The 22,210-nt window shown below is 40.5% G+C and overlaps 1 protein-coding gene and 1 long non-coding RNA gene across 7 annotated transcripts in view; one reads left to right on the forward strand and one right to left on the reverse strand.

Annotated features, from left to right (window-relative positions):
- LOC112576807 overlaps positions 1 to 18,674 on the reverse strand; it is a 31,000-nt gene extending 12,326 nt beyond the window's left edge. The window contains exons 1-2 of the long non-coding RNA XR_003101918.1: positions 18,547 to 18,674; positions 3,768 to 3,871 (exon numbers count right to left, since the gene is read on the reverse strand). This is a non-coding gene — a long non-coding RNA (uncharacterized LOC112576807). The remainder of the gene's footprint in view (positions 1 to 3,767; positions 3,872 to 18,546) is intronic.
- LOC112576804 (dynein heavy chain 5, axonemal-like) overlaps positions 29 to 22,210 on the forward strand; it is an 80,192-nt gene continuing 58,010 nt past the window's right edge. For all 6 annotated transcript variants that reach the window (XM_025259546.1, XM_025259547.1, XM_025259545.1 and 3 more), the window contains exons 1-10: positions 29 to 153; positions 476 to 682; positions 1,835 to 2,152; positions 6,615 to 6,765; positions 8,806 to 8,970; positions 12,723 to 13,153; positions 14,334 to 14,535; positions 17,064 to 17,299; positions 19,034 to 19,252; positions 21,098 to 21,399. In XM_025259546.1, coding sequence (XP_025115331.1) covers positions 64 to 153; positions 476 to 682; positions 1,835 to 2,152; positions 6,615 to 6,765; positions 8,806 to 8,970; positions 12,723 to 13,153; positions 14,334 to 14,535; positions 17,064 to 17,299; positions 19,034 to 19,252; positions 21,098 to 21,399 — 2,321 coding nt within the window. In that variant the 5' untranslated portion in view covers positions 29 to 63. The remainder of the gene's footprint in view (positions 154 to 475; positions 683 to 1,834; positions 2,153 to 6,614; positions 6,766 to 8,805; positions 8,971 to 12,722; positions 13,154 to 14,333; positions 14,536 to 17,063; positions 17,300 to 19,033; positions 19,253 to 21,097; positions 21,400 to 22,210) is intronic.

Genomic DNA, 22,210 nt, shown 5'->3' on the forward strand with positions numbered 1-22,210 from the left:
TATCATTACATCACAGAACCAATGGAGATGTTTCAGAAACATACACAGGCACTGAATTCTCCTATGGGAATTCCCATTATCCAGGCCTACAATAGACTTTCCAAAGTCCTAGTGGAATACGAAGTTGTGCTTTATCGTGGATGGCTTACACAGGTGAGTTTAAACACTGTAACCTTTTTAAACTGCATATGACCATAAAACATTAAACAATTTACTACAATGCATTTTGGGCTATGTAACACAGTGCTACTTATACTGAGAAAAGACATTTTACGGTATATGTTACTGTTGTTATTGAAAAAGAAGGGTAGTTTTAGGATTTTGTAGAAATACCCTAAAATGTTTAACTGGGTGTGCTATTCATCCCGTTTAGTTGAAGATGCCTCTTTGCAGCCTTTTAAGCCTTTAAAAGTACAAATATTAATGTATTTACAGTCATTCCTTGTGCATCCTGAAAGACATGATGGTATTACAGGTTGCAGGTTGCAAGCAAGCCCTTCTGTCAACTCTGCTGGTGCGACAGCTAGAATCAAAAAAATGTAAGGTCAACATTGACCCACAGATTTTCTCTATACTTCAGGAGACAAAGTATATGACTCACATGGGCTTAGAGATTCCTCCTATTGCCAGAACTTTGTACCTACACAAAGGAAAATTTAAGTCTGTCACTGAAAAATTACAGGTATTTTCTTATTAAAGTGTTTTTTGTTCTTGTCATAATGATTCATTGTTTAAATATTTTCCTTTTTATGCTTGCATTATGTTTAATTATCTGGCAGTAACACTGATAGGAAGGTTTAGCTATGTACTGTATGATGGAATAAGTAGACTAAATTCATTAGGTGCATGGATCTGCAAGTAAGGCTCAAGAGAGAGGGGCATGTACAACATATTGATTTTATTTATGCAATATAAATTCTTACAAGACTTCCTTTTGTAAGTTAGCAGGCCAGATTTTTTATTGTTAGGATTGTCACAAAATTTGTGTAAACAGATGCTTGTGGATACCTGCTTGTTCATTGGCCTTGCCTCAAACTACTTGTCTGAACTGTTGGCACTGTACTGTGTACTTTCTGGTCTGTTTACTTATTCAATGCAACACTTATTTCTTCTAGATGTTTCAGTCTCATCAGAACAATATTTAAAATAAGAGTTTGTGTGTCTTACTTTCCAAGCCTTTTCTTGTGTTTCTCCCCATGTGGATGTGGACAAGCAGCATGTCTCTTCCCTTTGTGTCCCATCTCACCTGCCTTCTCCCTCTACTCCAGTGAGATGCTCTACATCTTCCTCTAATAGATAGTGCATGTCTTATGTACTTCAGTGGAACTGTCAAGGAATCCAGGCTAACTTTGAAGAACTCTACTGTCTTTGTTAATGCAACAAACTCTTCTGCTTATTCCTCAGTCTATCTGCATCATGTACTTAGCTTATGTTTGCCATGGTATCAGCCATGTTATGTTTCACTTTATGTTTCTTTGTTGTGTGGTTGACTGTCTATTTGTCATCTTTGATGCATACTGCATTGAGCTCTTCTCCACATGGGTAAATACAGTTTACAAATTCTTTTATATTGCTGAATAAAAGTATAGATAAGCAGACATGAAAAAGTACCTGTTTTGATCACAGCTACTCTTTACATTTAACATACAGTTAATTCCCTCATGTTTTTTTCGGTAGCGTCCATGCAGGTAAATTTGTATTTAAATGTTCACCTATGATTCACAACTATAATGAATAGGAGGTAGATTCACTAAAGGGATTTTGATTATATATGTCTTACACTGTTAACCAAGACTGAAAACTTTCTTTGCAAGTATTGATTTCATCACTGCAGAAAATGCTGTCAAACAATGAAGTGGTCTGTAGTAATATTCTGCCAACATTCATGCCACTTCTGAAGGAGGAGATACGAAAAGTGGAAAAGTGCCTGGAAAAAGGATTGACCATAATTTGCTGGAGCTCAACTCAAGTTGACAATTTCATTTCTGGAGTGACACGTGCATGCACTGATCTTGAAGTGTTTGTAAACCACATTAATGATGAAAATGAGCACAGGATTGAGAGGGTATTGCAAGAGATGACTATGTTGAATCTGTGCTATATTCCAAGCCTTGATCCCTGCACGGTTGATGAATTCTTAAGCAAGACAGAGGTAAGTTTATTTCAGATTGTTGATTGACTTTCATGTAAGATGTAGGTAAGTATTTGTTACATGTTGAACCAAATCAAAATGACACTACTTACCTACTCCTAGTAGGTATCACTTTATTGGCATAAATACTTAAATGGTTATAATCTGAGTCATGTAACTTTCATAGAGGTGGTCAGAAATGGTAGGATGCTGTCAGGAGCTGAGATGACTTGGATTAAAAGAAACCTGTATGAATGCCGTGGTTCTTGGTGTACCATTTTTTTTTTTTCAACGTCATTCAAGTAATGAATGAAAATGCAGTAGCTCAATCTGAATGCATCTGAGAATGACCAAAAAAACCCCCAAAAAACTTTAATTTTGAAATCTTTTCTTACTCTGAAAAAAAAATGTTACATTTAACAGGCCTGTTCTTAGCCCCCACAGAGCCTGAGGCATAGGACATGTGTGGGGTACTCAATACCACGATTCCTAGTTACCATATTAATCAAAAGCACAGAGCCCTAGGCAGATGCCTAATCTGCTTGCCCCTAAGCACAGCCCTGCATTTGAACTACAAAAAAATCTTCAAGCCAATTTTATTTAATAGTAAAAGATATGAAATATATGACTTCTCTGGGGTTCACTCTCATACTTTTTGTTTTCTTTGCACTGACCTTCAAGCCAAGGTTTCCAGCTGTTGAAATCACTGAACAGCATTGCAATGACCTGAGCAAGTTTTGCAGGGACTCCATAATGCCTAAGGATCTTCCATAAGGACTCTCGGTGAATGCTGTCAAAAGCCTTCTCCAGGTCAATGAAGTTGATGTACAGCGGTGTGTTCCACTTGTTGCTCTGCTCCAGAATCTGTCGCAGAATGAAGATGTGTTCAGAGCAGGATCGCCCAGGACGAAATCCTGCTTGCTGTGGTTGGGGATCTTTCTCAAGGGTTGCCGTCAGTCTTGACAAAACAGTCTTGCTGAAGACCTTGCTGGTGAGGGAAAGAAGTGTTATGCCACTCCAATTATTGCAGTCTCCAAGATCTCCTTTCTTGGGTAACTTGAAGATGAGCCCTGTCTTCCACACATTAGGGAGCTTCGTGATTTCCAAACTTGCCTGAAGATTTCAGTCAGCATGGGAGCTGTCATATTCACAACTGCTTTCAACATCTGATCTGCTGTTATTCCATCTGCCCCTGGTGCTTTGCCACTCTTCATTGTCTTGATTGCTGCTGTCACTTCTTCCAGGCTTGGCGGGTCTGTGCAGATGTCAAGGTCTATAACTGCTGGCTGGATGACTGCAAGCTGAGGGGGATCTGGTCTGTTCAGAACTGACTCAAAATGCTCCCTAAAGCGCTGTAGTTTTCCTGCCTTTCCCTCAATAACATTACCATACATGTCTTTCACTGGCACATCACTGTTCTTAAACCCGTTGTTTAGCTGTTTGTTTTCTCCAATTGTAAGTAGTGTTTGAATTTTGTGACACACTTTTTAAGTAAAAATGAAGTGACATTTTCAAAAGGTCATTTTGAGAGAATAAACAGTGTTCGTGTGTGGGGCATTCATTCTAGAAAAAAAATTCATTTATAACATAGATATCAATGACTTTTGCCAGAGATTCAGAAAAATAAAACAGGTACCTATTTTAAGCTCTGATGACTGCCCAAGCATTCAGGCCAGGAATTGGGGACACAAGTGTTGTAAGCTTCTTGTTCCAGTAAGTTGTAGACAGGTCCGCTGGTGGCTGAAACACAGCCAGATAGAAAGAACATTCAAATGCAGAACTTTTCTGTTCATACCCAAGATATCTGTAATAATTTTGAATTGCCCACGTATGTAGCAAATCTGCTATGTCTGTGACAGCTAGGATCCTCCATACTAGTACACACACTTTGGGATGAAGTATGCTTCCCTAATGTTGCAGGCAAGACACTGTTGTGGAGTTGTCCTATATAATAATCAGTCACCTATCCTCTAGAGCAGGGGTGGGCAATTAATTTTTCCAAGGGGCCGGATGAGAAACTGGGATGGTTCTAGAGGGCCGGACTAATATAGTTAAGTCAGTTTTACCCAATACTGTATATATAGTATATTTACTGGTGGGCGGCCAGCGGGCGGGCCAGTCAGAGACAGGAGGCGGGCTGGATCCGGCCCGCGGGCCGGCGTTTGCCCAGGTCTGCTCTAGAGTGATCTGCCAAGATTGACATGCCTTTCATACTGCTATCAGTTCCAGAACATTGATGTATGGACCCTTTGTGACCACCCTGTAGTAACATTCAGGAGTGGAGGAGGAGTGAACATCACAGCCCTGCTTGACTGCTATCTGTGCAGATTGAAAAATCTAGGGATGGCTCATTGAATAGAACTCTTGCCTTCAGCCACCTAGCCTTACCATAAGCAGCACAGTATTTATGCACATCATTGCTAACTACACAGAAAATGAAATGGCTAAAACATCCCACTAGATCAAAGTCAGGAAAAAAAATTAGAGACACAATCTCCATGGTCAGGGTTATGTAGAGCAGGATTGTGGGGATTGGTTGTTTGAATTTGCTCCCTGCATGTCATTTGGTCTAAGTTTGTCCAATTGGGAGCATATGAGTTCTGTCTGAAAAGTAACGGGACTGGTGTCACAATTCTTAAATTCCAAAGTACATTGTTTGCCCTTCATGTTAATCTCCCTTGAGTCTAATGCACTTTTCCATCCTTCTCTGCCATGCTTCTGTGCACTGCTGAAAGAATTCTTTTGGAATGCCTTTCAGCTCTGTCATTACTAATCACATGGAGCAAGATCAGGAACTGATGGATGCTGAGGGGTGTCCAGTCACTTAATCCCCAGACACTTCATCCCCGACACTTCATCCCCGACACTTCATCCCCTAGACTTTTAATCCCCAGACACTTCATCCCCGACACTTCATCCCCGACACTTCACCCCCGACACTCAAGAACAATTTTCATATCATATTGTTGAAGAACATTACATTTACTAGCTTATATGAACTTTAACTAATGTTGTTGATGTTCAAATGACGTTGAAGTTAAAAGCATGATTTGAATTTGAATTTCAATTAAATTTTTCGCTGACTTCATAATTTTTATAGTTAAGGATTTAGTTTAGGGATTAAGTGTCTGGGGATGAAGTGTCTGGGGATTAAAAGTCTAGGGGATGAAGTGTCGGGGATGAAGTGTCTGGGGATTAAGTGACTGGGAACCATGCTGAGGGAGTTGTGACCAGGTGCATTGTCATGGTGAAGCAGCCATGAATTTTCCTGTCACAACTCCCATCTCTTCTCGCTCACTGAGCAAAGCAAACACCACAAAATCTCTTTGTATAATTGCTGATTGACCAAGATATTATGTTAGGTGATTACACAATCCACTTAATCCTCTTTCACCCATAGGTTACACAGCACACCCAGTCCTGTTACTTTTCAGACAAACCTTTGCAAAGTTGGAATGGATATGGGTATTAGGGGGATCCCCTTATAATCATGTCATCTGGTACAGCATATAAAAGTGAAACTTCATTCAGTAAAATAAATTTTAGATAATGTAAAGTTTAAAAAATGAACTTGGTATCCTGAAGCTGAAACAAGAAATGTTGCTTAACTTTGTAAATGTGTACCTGGTATTTCTTTGGAGCTTTGGTACCAGTTGGTTATGTGTGCATGAAATTTCACTTGAATGAAGTTGAAAGATTAATGCTTACTAACTCCATTGTACCCAGTCAGCAGTTATCTGCTGATAAAAGTCTTCGTATGTCTTTATACCCAAGTATTTACAAGGATACTTGCAGCAATTCTACAGTTTATCTGTGCAGCCAAAGTTTTCCTCCACATGACTTCTTGCCTTGACATCTCAGATGTTTAATTCTTGACTGACTGCTTTGTCCTCTAGTCTAGACCAGTGGTTCTCAAAGTGTGGTCCGCGGACCACTAGTGGTCCGCGTGCATAGGTCAGGTGGTCCGCGGCTGATAGTCATCATATGTCAGCAAAGAGATGTTTAAAGTGGTGCATTCCTCGCATTAAAATAACGAGGTACTTAGTTTTATGTCAACTTATTACTATATATACTACTGTCACAAAAGTACATTTAATTTTGAATTGTAATGAAACAAATGCGGCAATTTAAATTTGAAATTCATAGTACAGAGTTATTTTTAGGTCTTGGTGGTCCGCCATATGTTTCACTAAAGTAAAGTGGTCCGCGCTCCGAAATACTTTGAGAACCGCTGGTCTAGACAATTGACTGCAGACTGCATTGATTGCTTTAAAAAATTGAATTGTGCTTGAATGTCAGGCATGCATGCAGTTTGATTTATCAAAACTAAATCCCCTTTCAGCAGGTCAGTTGATCCACTGTGAGAGGTTCTGCTTCACTGCACTAGAGCTTATAATGATATTATAAATGCATAAATTATAAGGAAATCATATGTGCTTTTTTGTTGTGAAGTCTTGTGGAATGAAATAACTGAATGTTTCAGGAGCTCTGTCACAAAGGAGGAACAGCTCTTAACGCAAAGAGCAGAATGGTGGAGGACTCGGTGCATGAACTCTTGAACATGCTGTTAGAAAAGATGAAGTCATCACTGGTTGGAGGCAGTGGACAGCCCTTTGAAGAAAAATGTAGTCCAGGTTGAGTGTTCTCATTAGAAATTTAACAAAGAAATTGCTGGATGTAATGAAAAGGAGTTACTTTTACTGAAACAGCTTTTTAAGTGAACACAGTGTGCATAATATTTTTAAGAAGAACATCAGTTTTAACTGTGTGAAAGTAGTTATTTAGTCATGGATGCAACATGATAATATACATATTCTTATTTCCTTCTTCCCAAAAATCATAAAATGTAATTTTATGTAATTTAAACATATATTCATTTTAGACAAGCATTTAAAAGTGTTGCTACTTGAATTACCTTGCTATTATTTTTGTATTAATTACTTTCAGAACAGAAGTGTTATAAACAAAGACTAGTTTTCTGAGCATTTCACACAGTATATGTCTATGATATCTACCCTCAAGCATGGAGTACTCTCTGTCTTATCTGTAGATACTGTCATATTCTTTTGATTTCTAGAATAGTTTTCTTGAAATAATTAAATCAGCTTTTTGGCAGAAAGTTGGCGAGAAAGAGCACATCAGACGTCATGGTGTTTTACCATTGTTATGCAGCCATGCAGCAGATTTTGATAGGAAACTATTGATTCAAGTTCTAATCTCCCCATTGAAACTCATTTTAAGTCAGATGTTTGATGTTTCAAATTTGAACCCTCCTTAGCATCAAGTTTATCAGATGTATCTATAGGAGTACATCCTACTTTTGCACATAGTGTTCAGTGCCTTAGCAATCCACTTTAAAAGCCATGGCTATCGATGCATAGTCTGTGCTAAGATTCATTCTTGAAAGCAGCGGCAAACCATAGCAGAAATGCAACAGTTACCATGCTGCAGTAGAGGATGTTTTGCTCTCAAGATTAATAGCAATCTTAATTGCCACTTGGGCACAGGTTTTCCTCTATACCAGGGGTGGGCAATTAATTTTCCTAAGGGGCCGCATGACAAATTGGGATGGTTTTAGAGGGCCGGACTAATATAGTTAACTCAGTTTTACCCAATACTGTATATATATATACTGGCGGGCCGGTCAGAGACAGGAGGCGGGCCGGATCCGGCTCACGGGCCGGCCTTTGCCCAGGTCTGCTCTATACTATAGATGCGTGAGTTTGCATTGTGAAAAAAAAAAAAAAATGTAAAAAAAAAACCCTGTGTAAAGTATAAATATATTCTTTATTTTTGTATCGATAAATAGTATCTGAATTTTTATCAAGCTTGTCTCTATATGTAATCAGGAAAGAAAGCAAATTGGATGATAAAGAGCCATCTTGAAATAGGCTATCACACAAAATGTGTCTATATCACCATAAATCTTGCTAGAAATCTAGTTTACATATTAGAAATAATATGAGTAAGCAAGTAAATCTACTTCATCATCAGAAAGCATCTTGAAATAAAGTTGGAGTAGTTGTTGGTCTAAGAATCAATGTGATTTGCTATGTTTAAGTTACTAAGGTTGGAACATTCAAGATTACCAGCCAGACAATTCCAAGGAAGACTACAAAGCTAATATTGTTTAAGAGTAGCTTGTACAAACTGCAGCAGCATTTTGTGCAGTTTCCTTGGATGAGGTGGGATTCGCTGTTTGTTGGGATTGTGGTTTTTGCAATTAGATTGTCTCCCTTTTTGTATTTGTTTTTGTTGTTTTTATGTTTTCAATATTTCTGGTTGGAAAAGTATCTGTAAAAAGTGGGTTTGGTGTATTGGAAAAATATAAAAGTTCCCTTCTTCACTGTAAATTTAAAAATAGCTTCAGTCACTACAGTCTGTTAAGAACAAAGGGCAGGTAGAGAAACTCTGAGTTGATTATAGAGAAAAGGTCTGTTTTAAGTACTTTTTCTAGAGAAGGCACAGTTTTCTGCAATTTTCAGTACTTGTACTGCAGCAAACTCAACAGATTTGTGACGTCATTTCTTCACAAAAATAAATTTTGTGTTAAGCTGTTCAGGACTAAAGGCTGAATGAATGTTAGTGCTTATGAGCTTGTAAACACAAACAAAACTGATGTCTATTACAGAGTAAAGAAAAAAATCACAAAGATGGCAACAAATTGTCTGCAGGTAAAAGCCATGAATATAGCCGAAAGGTGGAAGATTTTAATCAAGTGGCCTTTGAATTTCTCAACTTAATCTGCGCCAAAAACATGGATGCCGTACAGCGATGTATTAAGAATAACTTGGAAAACATTCGAAAAAGACTCGCTGAGTCTACTGTTTTGCAGTCTGGTAAGAATTTTTCCATGCCTACAAGTATAGTCAGAAACATTTTTGGAGAGAAAATTTTGTGAGATTGCTAGTAAAACCAGGGTCATGTGTAAAACCAGGGACATGTGTAAAACCAGGGACACATAGGTCACTGGCTAAGAACAACCCAGGAAGGGAAGGGGGTTGCTGGACATCAGACACCTTCCCCATTGTACAGCCCGCAGTCTGTTTGTGTGTGAGCCTGTGTATGTGTGCGTCACCAGCTTCCCCCTACCACATACACCTGGAAGTGGACAAACTTTTCCTTTTACGAGCCAGTTTCAAAATTCTAAGCTATGCAAATACCAAAAATATGAAAAACCTAGGCCAGGTGACTACACAACAAACCTATAGCAATAATGGGATAGACAACAGATGGGTACATAATGGTATTCACTTACCAAATTTATTATGTAAAGTAAAGCTGTTTGAATTCACTCGCAATAAAACTTAAACCAGCCTTTCCTTTGAAGGCAGGTGCACCTGATGCTCTCTAACGACTCCATCAGACTTATATGTATATATGTTAGCCATGTTTTTTGTTATCTTTGTACTTTGTGTTAGAATGTTAGGGACTGCCGATTTCTAATGCTGCTGTACCCAATAAATTAAATTTCAGTTAAATTAACCTAGGCTGAGTTTAAAAAAATAAAAACAAGTGCACATCAAATTTTGACGCACATGATGGTCTGTGGTCATATACTTTGCCCACCCTTGACATACACACTACTTCCTCCTCCCCCTCCCCCTTGGCATTTAACACACAAACCCAAATTTTTCTATAACATTACAAATAAAACTACCACAATACATCTTGTCTTCTTTAGCATGTTAGTCTACTTATGTCAGGCGCATGCTTTGATGGCTGCTGTTGTGAGCCAGTCCATCATATAGTTCATATTATTGATGCAAGCACACGCTGCAGTCTACTCTTCTTTTCACAGCTGTTGCGCCTACAGCTTGGACCATCGTTTTGCTGCTTGTGTAGCACATGCTCTCCAGAGTGTTGCCATGCTGGTGCAGTTTGCATCCTCCCTCCCACTCTTGGATTGGGATGACTTGGCTGGCCCAGCTCTGGCTTGCCATCATCAGTGAAGATTTCTTGCTCCTCTTCTTGACTAGCTGTATTGATGGAGTTGCTGACTCTGAGAACATCAACTTCCTCCTGCACATTGCAAGTGCTGCTTTGCACTTTGCTGCTGCCAGCCTTGCTGACCATCACAGGAGCAGCCAGTATTTCATCATCTGAGTCAGTGTCAGACCCACTGGCCTCACTGCTGTTTGTTGTGTACCTGCATCGGAGTCCTTCCCGGTTGTGCTTCCTGGCCCCCAATGTGGAAGGTTGAGGCCATGTAGAAGACATTTCTGTGTAATGTGCACTCCTGATCACTGCCATCCTTGCATCTCACCACAAATACTGGTATGTCCATGCTGGGTCTCCTGAGAGCTGCACCCACCTCTTGTTCCCACTTATCCACCAGTTTATGTTTCCTATCGAAAGTCAACCTTTTCATGACCATTCAATCAAGGGTGGCCCCACGGATCTTGCTGTCATATGCCTCCTTTTGTTTTCAGAGGCTTTTCTCCATCACTTTCGATGCAAAGTGCAAACGAGTTGCGCTGTTTTGCCCTCAGGGAGTCCATGTATTTTGTCGGGGGCTGAGCTGCTAAAATGTGTGTCAGCTGTTCGTGCCAGTCAGAATGGGTACATTCCCATTGTAACAACTGTCAGGTATCACTAATAACACAATGCCTGCTTCTGATCTGGATACTCAGTCTGTAATATAATCCATGTAGGGAAGTAATGCTCCATCTGCACTTTCAATGGAGAGGACTGCAGTGGCTACAAGGGTAAGTAAGATAAACATGTCTTGTCAAAGCGTTGATCTGATGTCAAGTATGGCAGTTGTTTTTACACCTTTGATTTTGATCTCTACTTCATTGCTGTCTCCCACTAAGGTGGGTGCTAGCACTTCTCATGGTCATTGGCTATTGTTGAATGCACATTCCTGGTGGTGTCCCATCCTCTGGCCTACAAGCTGCCCTTGTTTGCAGGTCCCTTGCTTGGATGGACACTTAGCCTTGTCATGTACTAACCTTCCTCACCGTCAGCAGGCAATACCATCTCTTCTACAGGGTAGGTGGGGAGGTTGTGTATGTGCTGTACCCCCTTCCAGCCCTTGGTAGGGCCATCCTCCTCTGGCTGCCTACCTTTCATCGCCACTGTCCCTTGCTGTAGCTGACTCGGATGTATCTTCATGGTCACCACCTCGTAGACTGGCTGTGCTGCCTTGGTCATAGCTGGCGGATTTTGCACTTGGTGGTCTGACATGCATTCTAACTGGTGCGAATGTCATCTTAGCTTGTCAAAGTCACCAAATGAGTCACGTTTGTGGCTGCTTCTGTCACGGAGCAGCTGCACAAGCGCGTTCCAGAACCTGCAGTGCAAAACTTTTGCTTCATCACCCCTGGCTATCTTCCCTTGCTCCAGTGCTTTGGCCCACGTGCCTTTTAACTGGCAGTTCCAAGCAGCGACAGTTTCCACCTTCAGCTGTTTGGCGGTGTAAAAATCTGTCAGCAGGTCTTTGCCATCTCTCACAGCACTTATAATGAGTCAAATTTTGCAGTGAGGCTGACCACTGTGGCAGTAATGCCAAGACGCATATCCACTCTCACAGCCTCACCTCGTAGTAACCACTTCACTGCATAGCAGTGATAAGCTGTGTCTGCTCTCATGCAGTTCACTTTGAATCTCAATACAGCTCATATAAAGTTTCTCTGTCTTTTGGATACTGCATTCCGCTGAACAGAGAGATTCTTGGCATTTATGCCAGGGCAATAAAACTTGCCCCCTGCACACCAGTCCTGTGCGCAATCGCCGCCAACTGATTTCTGCCCGCTCATTATGGTTCATCTGGGTTTCAACCCAGCCTGAAATTTAGTGGGATAGTAGTGGGCCCCACTTGTATGTGTAGTGGGGCCCACTACTACCCCACTAGTTTTGCAGGCTGGGAAGCTACATACCCGCACATCCATTGCTGAAGCTCTTCTTTCGTGCTGGGCTTTGGCATGGCCCCCAGTTGCCGGAAGGCCCGCTTCTTGAATGTGACATGTTGCTTTATGGCAAGCCCAACATTTGGTGGCAAAAATGTAACAAGATAGATAGGGGCTGCTTTCCCAGTCTCACCACGATAATGAACAAAAGTCAATACTGTTGTGGGTTTCAGGTGCTTTTACTCTCACACTGGTTATGGTTCTGGCAAAGGCGAAGCGTACGCAAGAGAAATCTTTAAACTGCTCAGTGGGGTGATACTCCTACCTCTACATTATCTCTATCTCAGAATTCCCTTGTCCCTTTCCACGTCTGCCTCTTATTCCTCTTACCTCGAATATTCTCAAATCTACCTTGTTGTTACAGTGGCCTGCTCTCCTAGTAAAAACCAAACAGAGAGGTCTGGAGGTCACTGGAAAAATCATAGGTTACTGGCTAGGAATAACTCGGTGGAGAGAAGGGGGTTGCCAGACATCCAACACCTCCATTGTGCCACCTCCAGTCCACACGTGTGCCAGCCTGTGTATGTGTGCGTTAGCAGCTGTTCTCTACCACACTGCCACCTTTTCTCAAACACACACGCGCACATATTTGCTATTAATTTGAAATTCATTCTTATTACAATAACAGCAGTGCTATTAACTTAAATAAATAATTTTAATGAGGGTTTTTTGATCACCAGATCCTTCAACATACAAGGCAAAGAGCCAGCCATTATTTCAGACAGACATTGTTCTGGCCGTTCCAGAGGTTATTATGCACCCTTCCCTGGAAGAGGTTCAAGCCTTCTTAAATAAGGCAGTTCAGAGCATCTGCTGCACATCCAAAAGAGTTGCTATGTGGGAAAGTGGAGATAAAATACCTGAATGTGAGGGATCAGCAAGAGTTTTTGCTCATCATTTGTCTTCTCAAACCACTGGAGAAATAATAGGTCAAGAGGAAAAAAGAGAAACCCACAATTCAACTGTGTTAAGACAAAGAAAATTCAAGGTTTCCACATTATCCATTCCTGCAGAAAGTATTGGCCATAGCTTTTTTAATAGCATAGCAAACAATAATGAGATTGCAACGCTTGTATATTTTATCGCCAACAGCATTCTGTTTTACAGGAGGGTGAGTTACATCATTTTTCAAAAATTTCATAAAATGTTTAATAACACATAGCATAAAACAGCATTTAGTGCATAACATATAGCACAATGTTTAGAGAGGATGAGTGTGAGACTTCAGGATAATAGAGGACATGGACTGACAGTTTTCTGAAAATTTTTATGGTCAAGAGAAGAAGTAGTTGGGGTTAGTATTTTGGAGATTCATTTGGGTGTTTAACTGAGTGGTCAGAGAGAGAGAGGAGTGAGTGAGTTTTTGTAATACAGTTTTCATACAGTTTTCAGCCATTGTTTCATCAGACTTTTAAGATTTTGTGTCGCATGTGATCTTATGAACCCCTGTAGGACCCCGTGGTTTGGTTGCCTAGCAAGCCTTGTAAGAATAGGGTCCCTGCCATCCAGCCAGGCCTGTTGTAAGAGGCGACTAAGATGGACACCTCACCTAGATGTAAAGTAGGTTGTGGTAGGGCTAACAAACCCACCATGTAAAAAAAAGCCTGTTACAGAAACTAACACCAGAGAATTCGTCACGAATGGCGAAGGTAAATAAAAAGATAAACTAGTTTTGTTGGCCATGTGTTTCTGGCATTAGGGGCACATCCCTGAGTAACCACGTAAGAAGTGTCATATTGGTTACAAAAGAGAATTATTTCTAATTATAAAACATCTGATGCTATTTTTATAAATTCCTATGTCAAAAACTGAACTTGGATACCATGTCACCAGTTGCATAACTGTTGCCTACATATTGTAGCTTACACTGCACTCATGCTGAAAACAGCATTAATTCCTACAAGGGTGGTCTGGTTGTCAGTCACCAATACAGTGAGGATTGGGTTCAGATCTTCTTTCTTTGAATGTGGCATCTGTTAACAGGGTCAGCTGCTTAGGTCTAACACAGTTTCTGTTGCTAGTTTGGCATAAAAACTAATCACTAAAATATCCCACACTTAGAGTAAGTTGCATTTTGAATGCAGGACTAAGCATATACTGCCTCATGTATGCTGCATAGTATGTATGCCTGAAGTGCAGTGTTTGCCTAGGGCTGAGATATTGTGCTAGACTTTATTCTTTTGATTCATTTTGTTACTAAAAAGTATTATTAATCTCAAAAACATACTTGCTGTGCTTTAGGTACATGGCACACATCTTGTTTTTAGTGACATAATCTGTATTATCCACAGGAAGTTTCTGAAACATTACATCAGTTCAACAGATTTTCCTTCATCTGGGAGAAAAATAAAGAAGCAGAGCTACAAGAATTCATGAAAGAAGATCGCATGCTGGTGGATTTTAGAACTGTCATTGAGGAATATGAAAAACTGGAAGATACAATAATGAGTCTGCCAGAGTACTATTATGTTGGCCCCATCTGTCTGTGCTCTGGTATGATTATTGCCAGTTTGCTGTTCATCTCATATCATTAACCCATTATTGGAATGAAAGGAGTTTGCCATATTACTTAAGCAGCTTTTGAAGTTTTCACTTAATATTGTGAAGGCAGGGGGAATTGAATTTGAGCACATGGTGTCACTAACTTTTACTCTCTACCACGTTAGTGGGCTGAAAACACATAGGTGCATTGCATACCAGTCAAGGCTTTTGAAGCTAGTCCTATGATAGTTATGACATTTTCTTTTTTATTTCTTCTGTGCAGAGCAGTATTTTTAGTCTTTTATCTCAGGAAGGGGGTTGTTTACTCAGATTTTAGGAAATGCAAGGTCTGACCATAAAGTATCCAACCATTATGAATATCTGAATTTAAAGGGAAAAATGCTTCAACCTTTCTTACACTGGTATCTGAAGAAGTGGCGGCCTGGATTTGATGTAGCTTGTCAGCCAGTTAGAGGGGCATTCGATGGACTGTTTCTGAGATTTTAAATAAGGATCTTGGCCTGAAACACTGCGGTAGAAACATATGTGCTTTGCCAATGTTTGTGTTTTCAAAATATTCGCTGGATGCTTTCCAGATCTTATATGTGTCGCGTAACACAGTCGGGCGTCGCGGGACTCGCTCTCTCACAGGCACACTCACAATCACACTTCCACGCGCCCGACGCGAGCAACGATCAAGAAGCCAATCACTCCTCGATGGACACAAAACACGCACACTTAGGGACAATACAACATGTATGTAGGTTTATTGGCATTTACAAAGTACCACCCGCCAACTCAAAAGAAAAGGAAAAGAAGACATTGCATCAACACACGTCAAATACAAAGTCAAGCAAACAGAAAAGTCCCCCCACTGATAAGAAAGCATTACCTAACATACACAAACATTTAGATACCTCCCTCCCCCAAACAAACTAGTGTCCGCGTGGTCTGGCGCGACACTGAGTGTTCACTACAACAACAAAGCTAATCCGTCTCCCAGGCAATGCGATGCTGATGTCACCACGTCCAGTACGTGACTACGTCACGCCCTCGCCTATTGCCCTGCAGCCTGGCGATCACACAGTCCGACCTCACGACGACTTGAGTTTCGGCCGCTCTCTGGTGGTCGACAGCACTCCGTCCTCAATTCGGTGACTGATGGCAGTCTGTCCACACTTCGACAATAAATGTCAACCCGGTTGCCTTCTGGGCCTGTACAAAGCGATGCACGTCGCACGTGAATAACACGCTCTTCGGTCAAGCACTTAAAATCACGATGCTGGCCTCTAGCGGGTCTTTCATACCATTTCGTCAACAGCATCGTCTGCAACGACAAACGCAAAACCCTATCTACACAGAGAAAACTCGACTCTTATACAATCTTGGTCGCCAACCACATATTACAATACAAATAAAAATCCCCCATGATGTAAACTCAGCACATAAGTCCCCCCCACCACCACCACATACATCGATACGTACAGTGATCTCGCAGCCACAGTCGCTCACGCACCATGCATATCTCACCAACCACGTTCCGCAAAAAACTGAAAACCCATCTGTTTCTTTCAAACCAGTCTTAAACTACCAAGAAACACTTCTGTCCATTTTTTTTTTTACTTTTCCTGGTGTTTTATATATTTGTTCACTTTATTTGTTCTTCATTTGTTCTTTTTTCTGCGCAATGAGCATTCTTCGGAATGGATACATGCGCATTACAAATCAACATCATCATCATATCTGTGCACTGGTCAACTAGTTATTGGCCTGCAAAAACAACAGGAAAAGTTCTAATTACTCACCCAATTGGGTTCGTGATGCGTTGATTCTGCCACACGCAGAAAACACCGGAGATCAAAATGTCACTGTTTGCTGGTACCTGTCTCACGCACTAAATCAGGGAACACACCACAGCCAGTCCCGAGCACAACAGCATCTCCCTGTATCGAAGCTCTTCTTTCTCTGCCCATCCGATCCCGGGCCTTCGATATATAGTTCCCATCTAACCCTGGCCCCCGCCCTCATGTCTTACGACAAGGCCAGTAACCACAAACCCTATCAAGTACGCCCCCTGGCTTACGATGTACCTCCGAGGTGGGACTATTACCTCATGATTACCCCATTACTCCTAGACGGCTGGCCACACCAACCCCCGGGCACCCTCTCCTGACCTCCACATCCCCTTTCCTGACCCCCACACCTTGACCACCCAAGGAGCAAGCCACACGCGAGGATGTGATCATGTGCCGATTTCAGCCCACGCATTTTGCACTGTAACGGATGATTAAATTACTAACATGGGCATAACAATAAAATTAATTTTGTTTTCAAACTCGATCCTCAAAACCTGCAATTAAATAAAAATTTCACAGACAGAATTAAAGAGCATTTTATCACCTATATATTATGTTCTTTGTGACTCTTTTTTTTTCTATGTTTCTTGAAATAGATTTGTTTGAAAGAATGTGATTGAAAAGACGAGTTTTCTGAATGTTCTAAATGTTTTATCTTATTCATAATTGTTCTCCTTTTATCAGAAAAACTGAAGGCTGGTTTACTTGCTAAAACCAAGGCTTGGCGTATTGCATATGGTAATGCTGCTGCTTCCAAGTTTGGGAAAATCATGAGAGAAATATCAGAATTCATAGATAGAATTTACAATCAGCTATGTAGAACTGTGAAAGACCTGGATGATGTTCATGTGGCCATAGCTGCACTCAAAGAACTTCGTGAGAAAGAAATATTTGTTGACTTCAACATTGAACCTATTGAGGTGAGAAGATTAAAAAAATACTTCATTCTTCACCATTGCTATAGTTATAGCATAAAGAATATGTTGACTGATTTCTATAGTATAATTTTGCTTGGTTTGCAACTGAATCAACAATTGTTCCTTAAAAGTTTACATCACAGCTGGAGTAACAAAAATATTAGCCTTGTCTTCTCAAAACTTTATTATGTCTGTTCCAAGCTTCCAGCTGGAAGCCCTAAAACTCTACTTGATAAACTTTTTGAGAAACTTCAAAATTCAGCTGGCAGACTAGTCTTGAGGGTTAGAAAGCATGGTCATATTACATCTTTATTGAAGACATTGCACTATCTGCCCATACAGGCAGGTGTAGAGTTCAAACTGTTGATGATCTTTCATCATTGTTTTCGCAGAACTTCTCCTGGTTATATAGTTGATGTTCTTGCAGTTTACTCCTCCCTTCAACTTCTCCTCGCCATCACATGAGATACATGCCATTACTCGAAAAAACTCAAGATATTTATTTTATAAATTTCTTCACTAGTTTTTTTTCTTCTTAAAGTCTGATTTTTATTTTTATTTTTTTAATCATGCGAGGAGATTTTGGTGTTTTCCTGTACTCTATTCAGAGTGAGTGTGTTGGGGAAGAGGGTTGGTGCATGGGAGATTTTTCTTTGTGTTAAAGTTTAAGATGGTCTTTGTAAAGCACTGTAAGTTTGGCTAATGTAGAGTGCAATATTATTTCTCAGATTATTGTTACAGTATTAACCAATAACGTAATAATCCAGGCATAAACAGTGAACTCAAGAGACAGACCAGAACAAGTAGGGTTTCAACAGGATAGGTCATGAACTAACCACTTCACTACCCTCCTTATCATCATTGAGCAGTCTGGAATGGCAATCCTCCATTTATGTAACTTTTGTGGATTTGGGGAAAGCTTTTGACAGTGTAGACATTGATGTCATCTGGAGGCTGATGGACCTCTATGGTATTCCACCTAGCTCATAAGCATTATCCAGGGGTTGTATGAAGACTTGTCCCTCCAAGTTATCTACGAGTGAGCTTTGTCTGTGCGTGTTGCTGTTTGTGTGACAACAGGCTGATGTCATCAACAGGCTGATGTCATCCGCAAAGTCGAGATCCAAGTTGCCTGGCAAAGTCCACTGAATGCCCATGTTGCTGTTAGAGGTTCTTCTCATGATCCAGTCTATGACAATCAGGAAGATTGTTGGTGAGAACATACAACCTTACCTCACACAAGTACTTACTGTGAAAGGGACGGTCATAATCCTGTTGTGGATCACCTGGCATGTTGAGTCCTCATACAGCTGGTGGATGATGGCAATGAACTGGTGGAATCCATAGTGCTGCATCAACCTCCAGATGGTTTCCCTGTCGACAAAGTTAAAAGCTTTCTCAAAATCCACAAATTTCATGTGGAGTGGTGATTGCTATTCAATGGACTGCTCAATAAAGGAGAGGTGTTGCTGTGGCTCTATGCTCCTTGAGGAGTGGCAAGGAATAAACCAAACAGTGAATTCAAGGACTGCATTCCATTGTGGCATGATGTCTACCTCTTAACATTTTAGTCAATAATAAGTGTTATGTGCCAATATTAAATGTTTGCTTTTAGGACAGTGAACCATGGGATTATGTTCTAATCCATCTTTTTAAAACTGTATCTGTATGCACCAATAGATCCAAAGAAAGATTAATTTTATGCATTAATTTCAGAAGAATAGTTTATTTTTACAGGAGACTTTTGCCATGCTGAGTAAACATGAGCTGCCTGTAGCACTAGCGGATACTGAGCTTTGTTATGCCTTGCCTTACATGTGGGCCAGAGTGAGGGAGCAATCTGACAAAGTTCAAGAGTACCTGTTATCTGTCCAAGAAACTTTCAAGAAAACACTGATAGATAATGCGAGGCATTTTGCTGAGGCATGTAATGACTTCTACAGCAACTATGACAAGGTACAGTATAACTGTGATGTGAAGACACCCTTTGTTCAGATAAAACTGTCCCTACATGAAAAGTGTCCTCTTGTCCCACATTTCTGAAGCCAAGAATAGCATAAACTTGATCTTTCTAGATAAGACAGTTATGAGAGAGTGTAAAAGCAACTTTATAATAAATCCAATAAAATAACATTCTAGTTCTCCCATATAGTTTTTGACATATGCTATACTGTTACTTTTAGATCGTCATAAGTGAATTTCATTTCTTCATGTTTTTCAGGTTGATGGGTACCTTATTTTTCATCTGTCACAAAATATTTGGATTAATGGGTAAAATGTGTCTGTCAGCAGCCATAGTACATCTATTCTTCACGACTTCATGCGATCTAATTGCTTTATAACTGACATGCTGCTGAAGTGTAAAATTCTCTGCCCAGGATAAAGTGCAGCATGGTTAATCATACTAATTATGCTTTATGCAACTGGGAGATGGAAAGCAATGCTGTGCCTGATAAGCTGAGTTAAATTTCTGTTTTCCATTGATTACTCTTTTTTCCTGCAACATCTCCATTTTATTCATACCTATAGGCTTCCTTTGGTTGTATGCTCGACTATGGTAATTCTCAGTTTGTTGATCTCCCTTCCTGCCTACTTGACAAGATCTAAAGAACTCAGAACAATGCTGATTGCATTGTATTCCACAAGCATAAGGCTAATCATGTCTCACCCCTTCTGTGCGATCTTCACTGGCTGCCAGTTTGGGCTCACATCATATTTCAGGTTTGCCATACTTCGTTATCATGTTCATGGCCTTGCTCTCATCTATTTGAGCTTGACAAGCCCAGCAAGTCAGTTTGATCTGCCCATGCCAGTTTTCTCATTTGCCGCATGGATCTGACTGAAGAGGTTCAGCCATCACTCATTCTCTTTCACTAGCCCCAGTATTTGAAATGCATTGCCTCTCTCTCTCTTCATACTGGGGAGATGCTAGATATATTATTTCCAGTTTGGTCTTAAAACCTGTTTCTTTTAGAAATACTCAGTGTAATTGGTTTACCATGGCTGTTACTTTCTCCACCCTCTTTCTGTGTTCTTTTGTTTCCAGCAATGTTCACTGTGAATTTGTGTATGATTACCTGTGTAGACTAATGTGCTATATAAATCTTATTTGTGGAGTTCGTCTGGCAGTAGATATATGGGGGCATTAACATTGACACACAAGCGGCTCGACAATTGCTCATAACAAACTATATTTTTAAAGTCAAATCAAGCAATTCCAAATCCAATAATCTAGGAATATGAACAAATAATGATTACTCCGCACTATTACATTAAATAATTGCAGGGCGCACGCACACACACATATTTTGCAAAGACATTGCTCAATACATAATCTTTATTATGGTAGCCACTTAATTGATGGTAGCCTGCAGCTACTAGTGCGACCATCGCCAAAAAGGGGAAAACTCTAAGCAAGCATTCTACCTCAGGTCTAAGTCATGAACCAAGTTGCCAGTTGGTGGATTCTGCTGGTGGGGCTACAGTTTGTGACTTGCCTTCTCCAAACTTCTTTTCGCTAACCTTTTTGCTTACTTCAGTTTTCCTTCCCCTTTTATCTGGCCATATTGAAAGATAATGCTGATTGTGCTGCTGGGTCCACCGAGCTGTGGCCCCCCACCTTCCTACGGCAGCCTGCTCTGTTCCTTCCAGACCAAAACAAGCTTGTACTGACCTTCAGCCTTCAGCTAGTGTCTGTCACCCTCTTCCTCACACAACTTCAAAATATCTAAGCTTTGCTAAAAACAAAACAAAAACAAGTGTGCAATCACTGATTCTGAGTTTTTTTCTGTTCACCTGCAGGTGGGGCCCATGGTGCCAGGAGTTCCACCTCAAGAAGCTTCATCACAATTGATTTTTTTTCAACATGCCTTTGAACAATTGTACCGTCAATATGTGACCTACTCTGAAGGAGAGGAGCTGTTTGGTCTTAGAGTCAACCAATACCCTCGTCTGATGCTGATCAAGAAAGAACTTGCTCTCCTGCAGAAACTATATGTTCTATATAACAATGTTAACAATGCTGTGGAAGGCTACTATGACATCTTTTGGCTTGATGTTGATATTAATAAAATTGAGACAGAATTGAACGACTTTCAAACCAGGTATGCTGTATCCTCAGGCACAAAGGAAAGACTTTATTATTAGCTATATCTTGTTTAAAGACCTTTATTTAATTCAGAATATATGCATGATGCATAAGGTAGCCATACTGCACTATATATTCTACACAGAGATTTTAGGAGCAGAATTTGTCCCTCCACCTATCATGAGCAGACAATGTTCTTCATTTTTCTGCAATATCACCCATTTTCAGATAGTCAAACAGTCTATATAAATGATATACAAATGGTCTACAACAGTTGGTGTAGCCTGGGTATAGTGTTTTGTCAGTTCAACAAGAATTTGCTGCAAATGTCTGTTTGCAGCAACTTTGTGTGTTGTCACTATTATAGCTATCTAGGAATCATTGCCATCCCTCACCTGGCCTGCATTCTGCTAGCTTACTGTTAGGAAGTCCTTTCGATGATTGCAGTGGAGTTGTAGCCTGTTTTATGTCTGTGTTGTCTGGTAAGCCTAGCTGATGGACAGGTAACCAGTGTTGTATGGTTTTTACACTGGAAAGCTCTACTTGGCTCAACAGCATCGCTGACATCATCATCAGGGGCTGACTTGTCGCAATTGCTGCCAGGCATGTGGCATCTTTGTCGGTTGTTGTTGGTCTGCATCATGGCCTTGCTGGGGTCTGTAGGCGTTTTTCACAGAATTATCTCTTGAATCTGCCTTTGACTGCCTCAAAGTCTGCATCCTCTGGAGTTGTGTAGTGTTTACTAAATTCATTTGCAGACATTGTATTTGTATAAAATGATTGAATATGACACACATATATATGCTCCACAGTTTTCTAGATTGTCA

This window comes from Pomacea canaliculata, linkage group LG12 (genome assembly GCF_003073045.1).
Source record: "Pomacea canaliculata isolate SZHN2017 linkage group LG12, ASM307304v1, whole genome shotgun sequence".
NCBI lineage: Eukaryota > Metazoa > Mollusca > Gastropoda > Architaenioglossa > Ampullariidae > Pomacea > Pomacea canaliculata.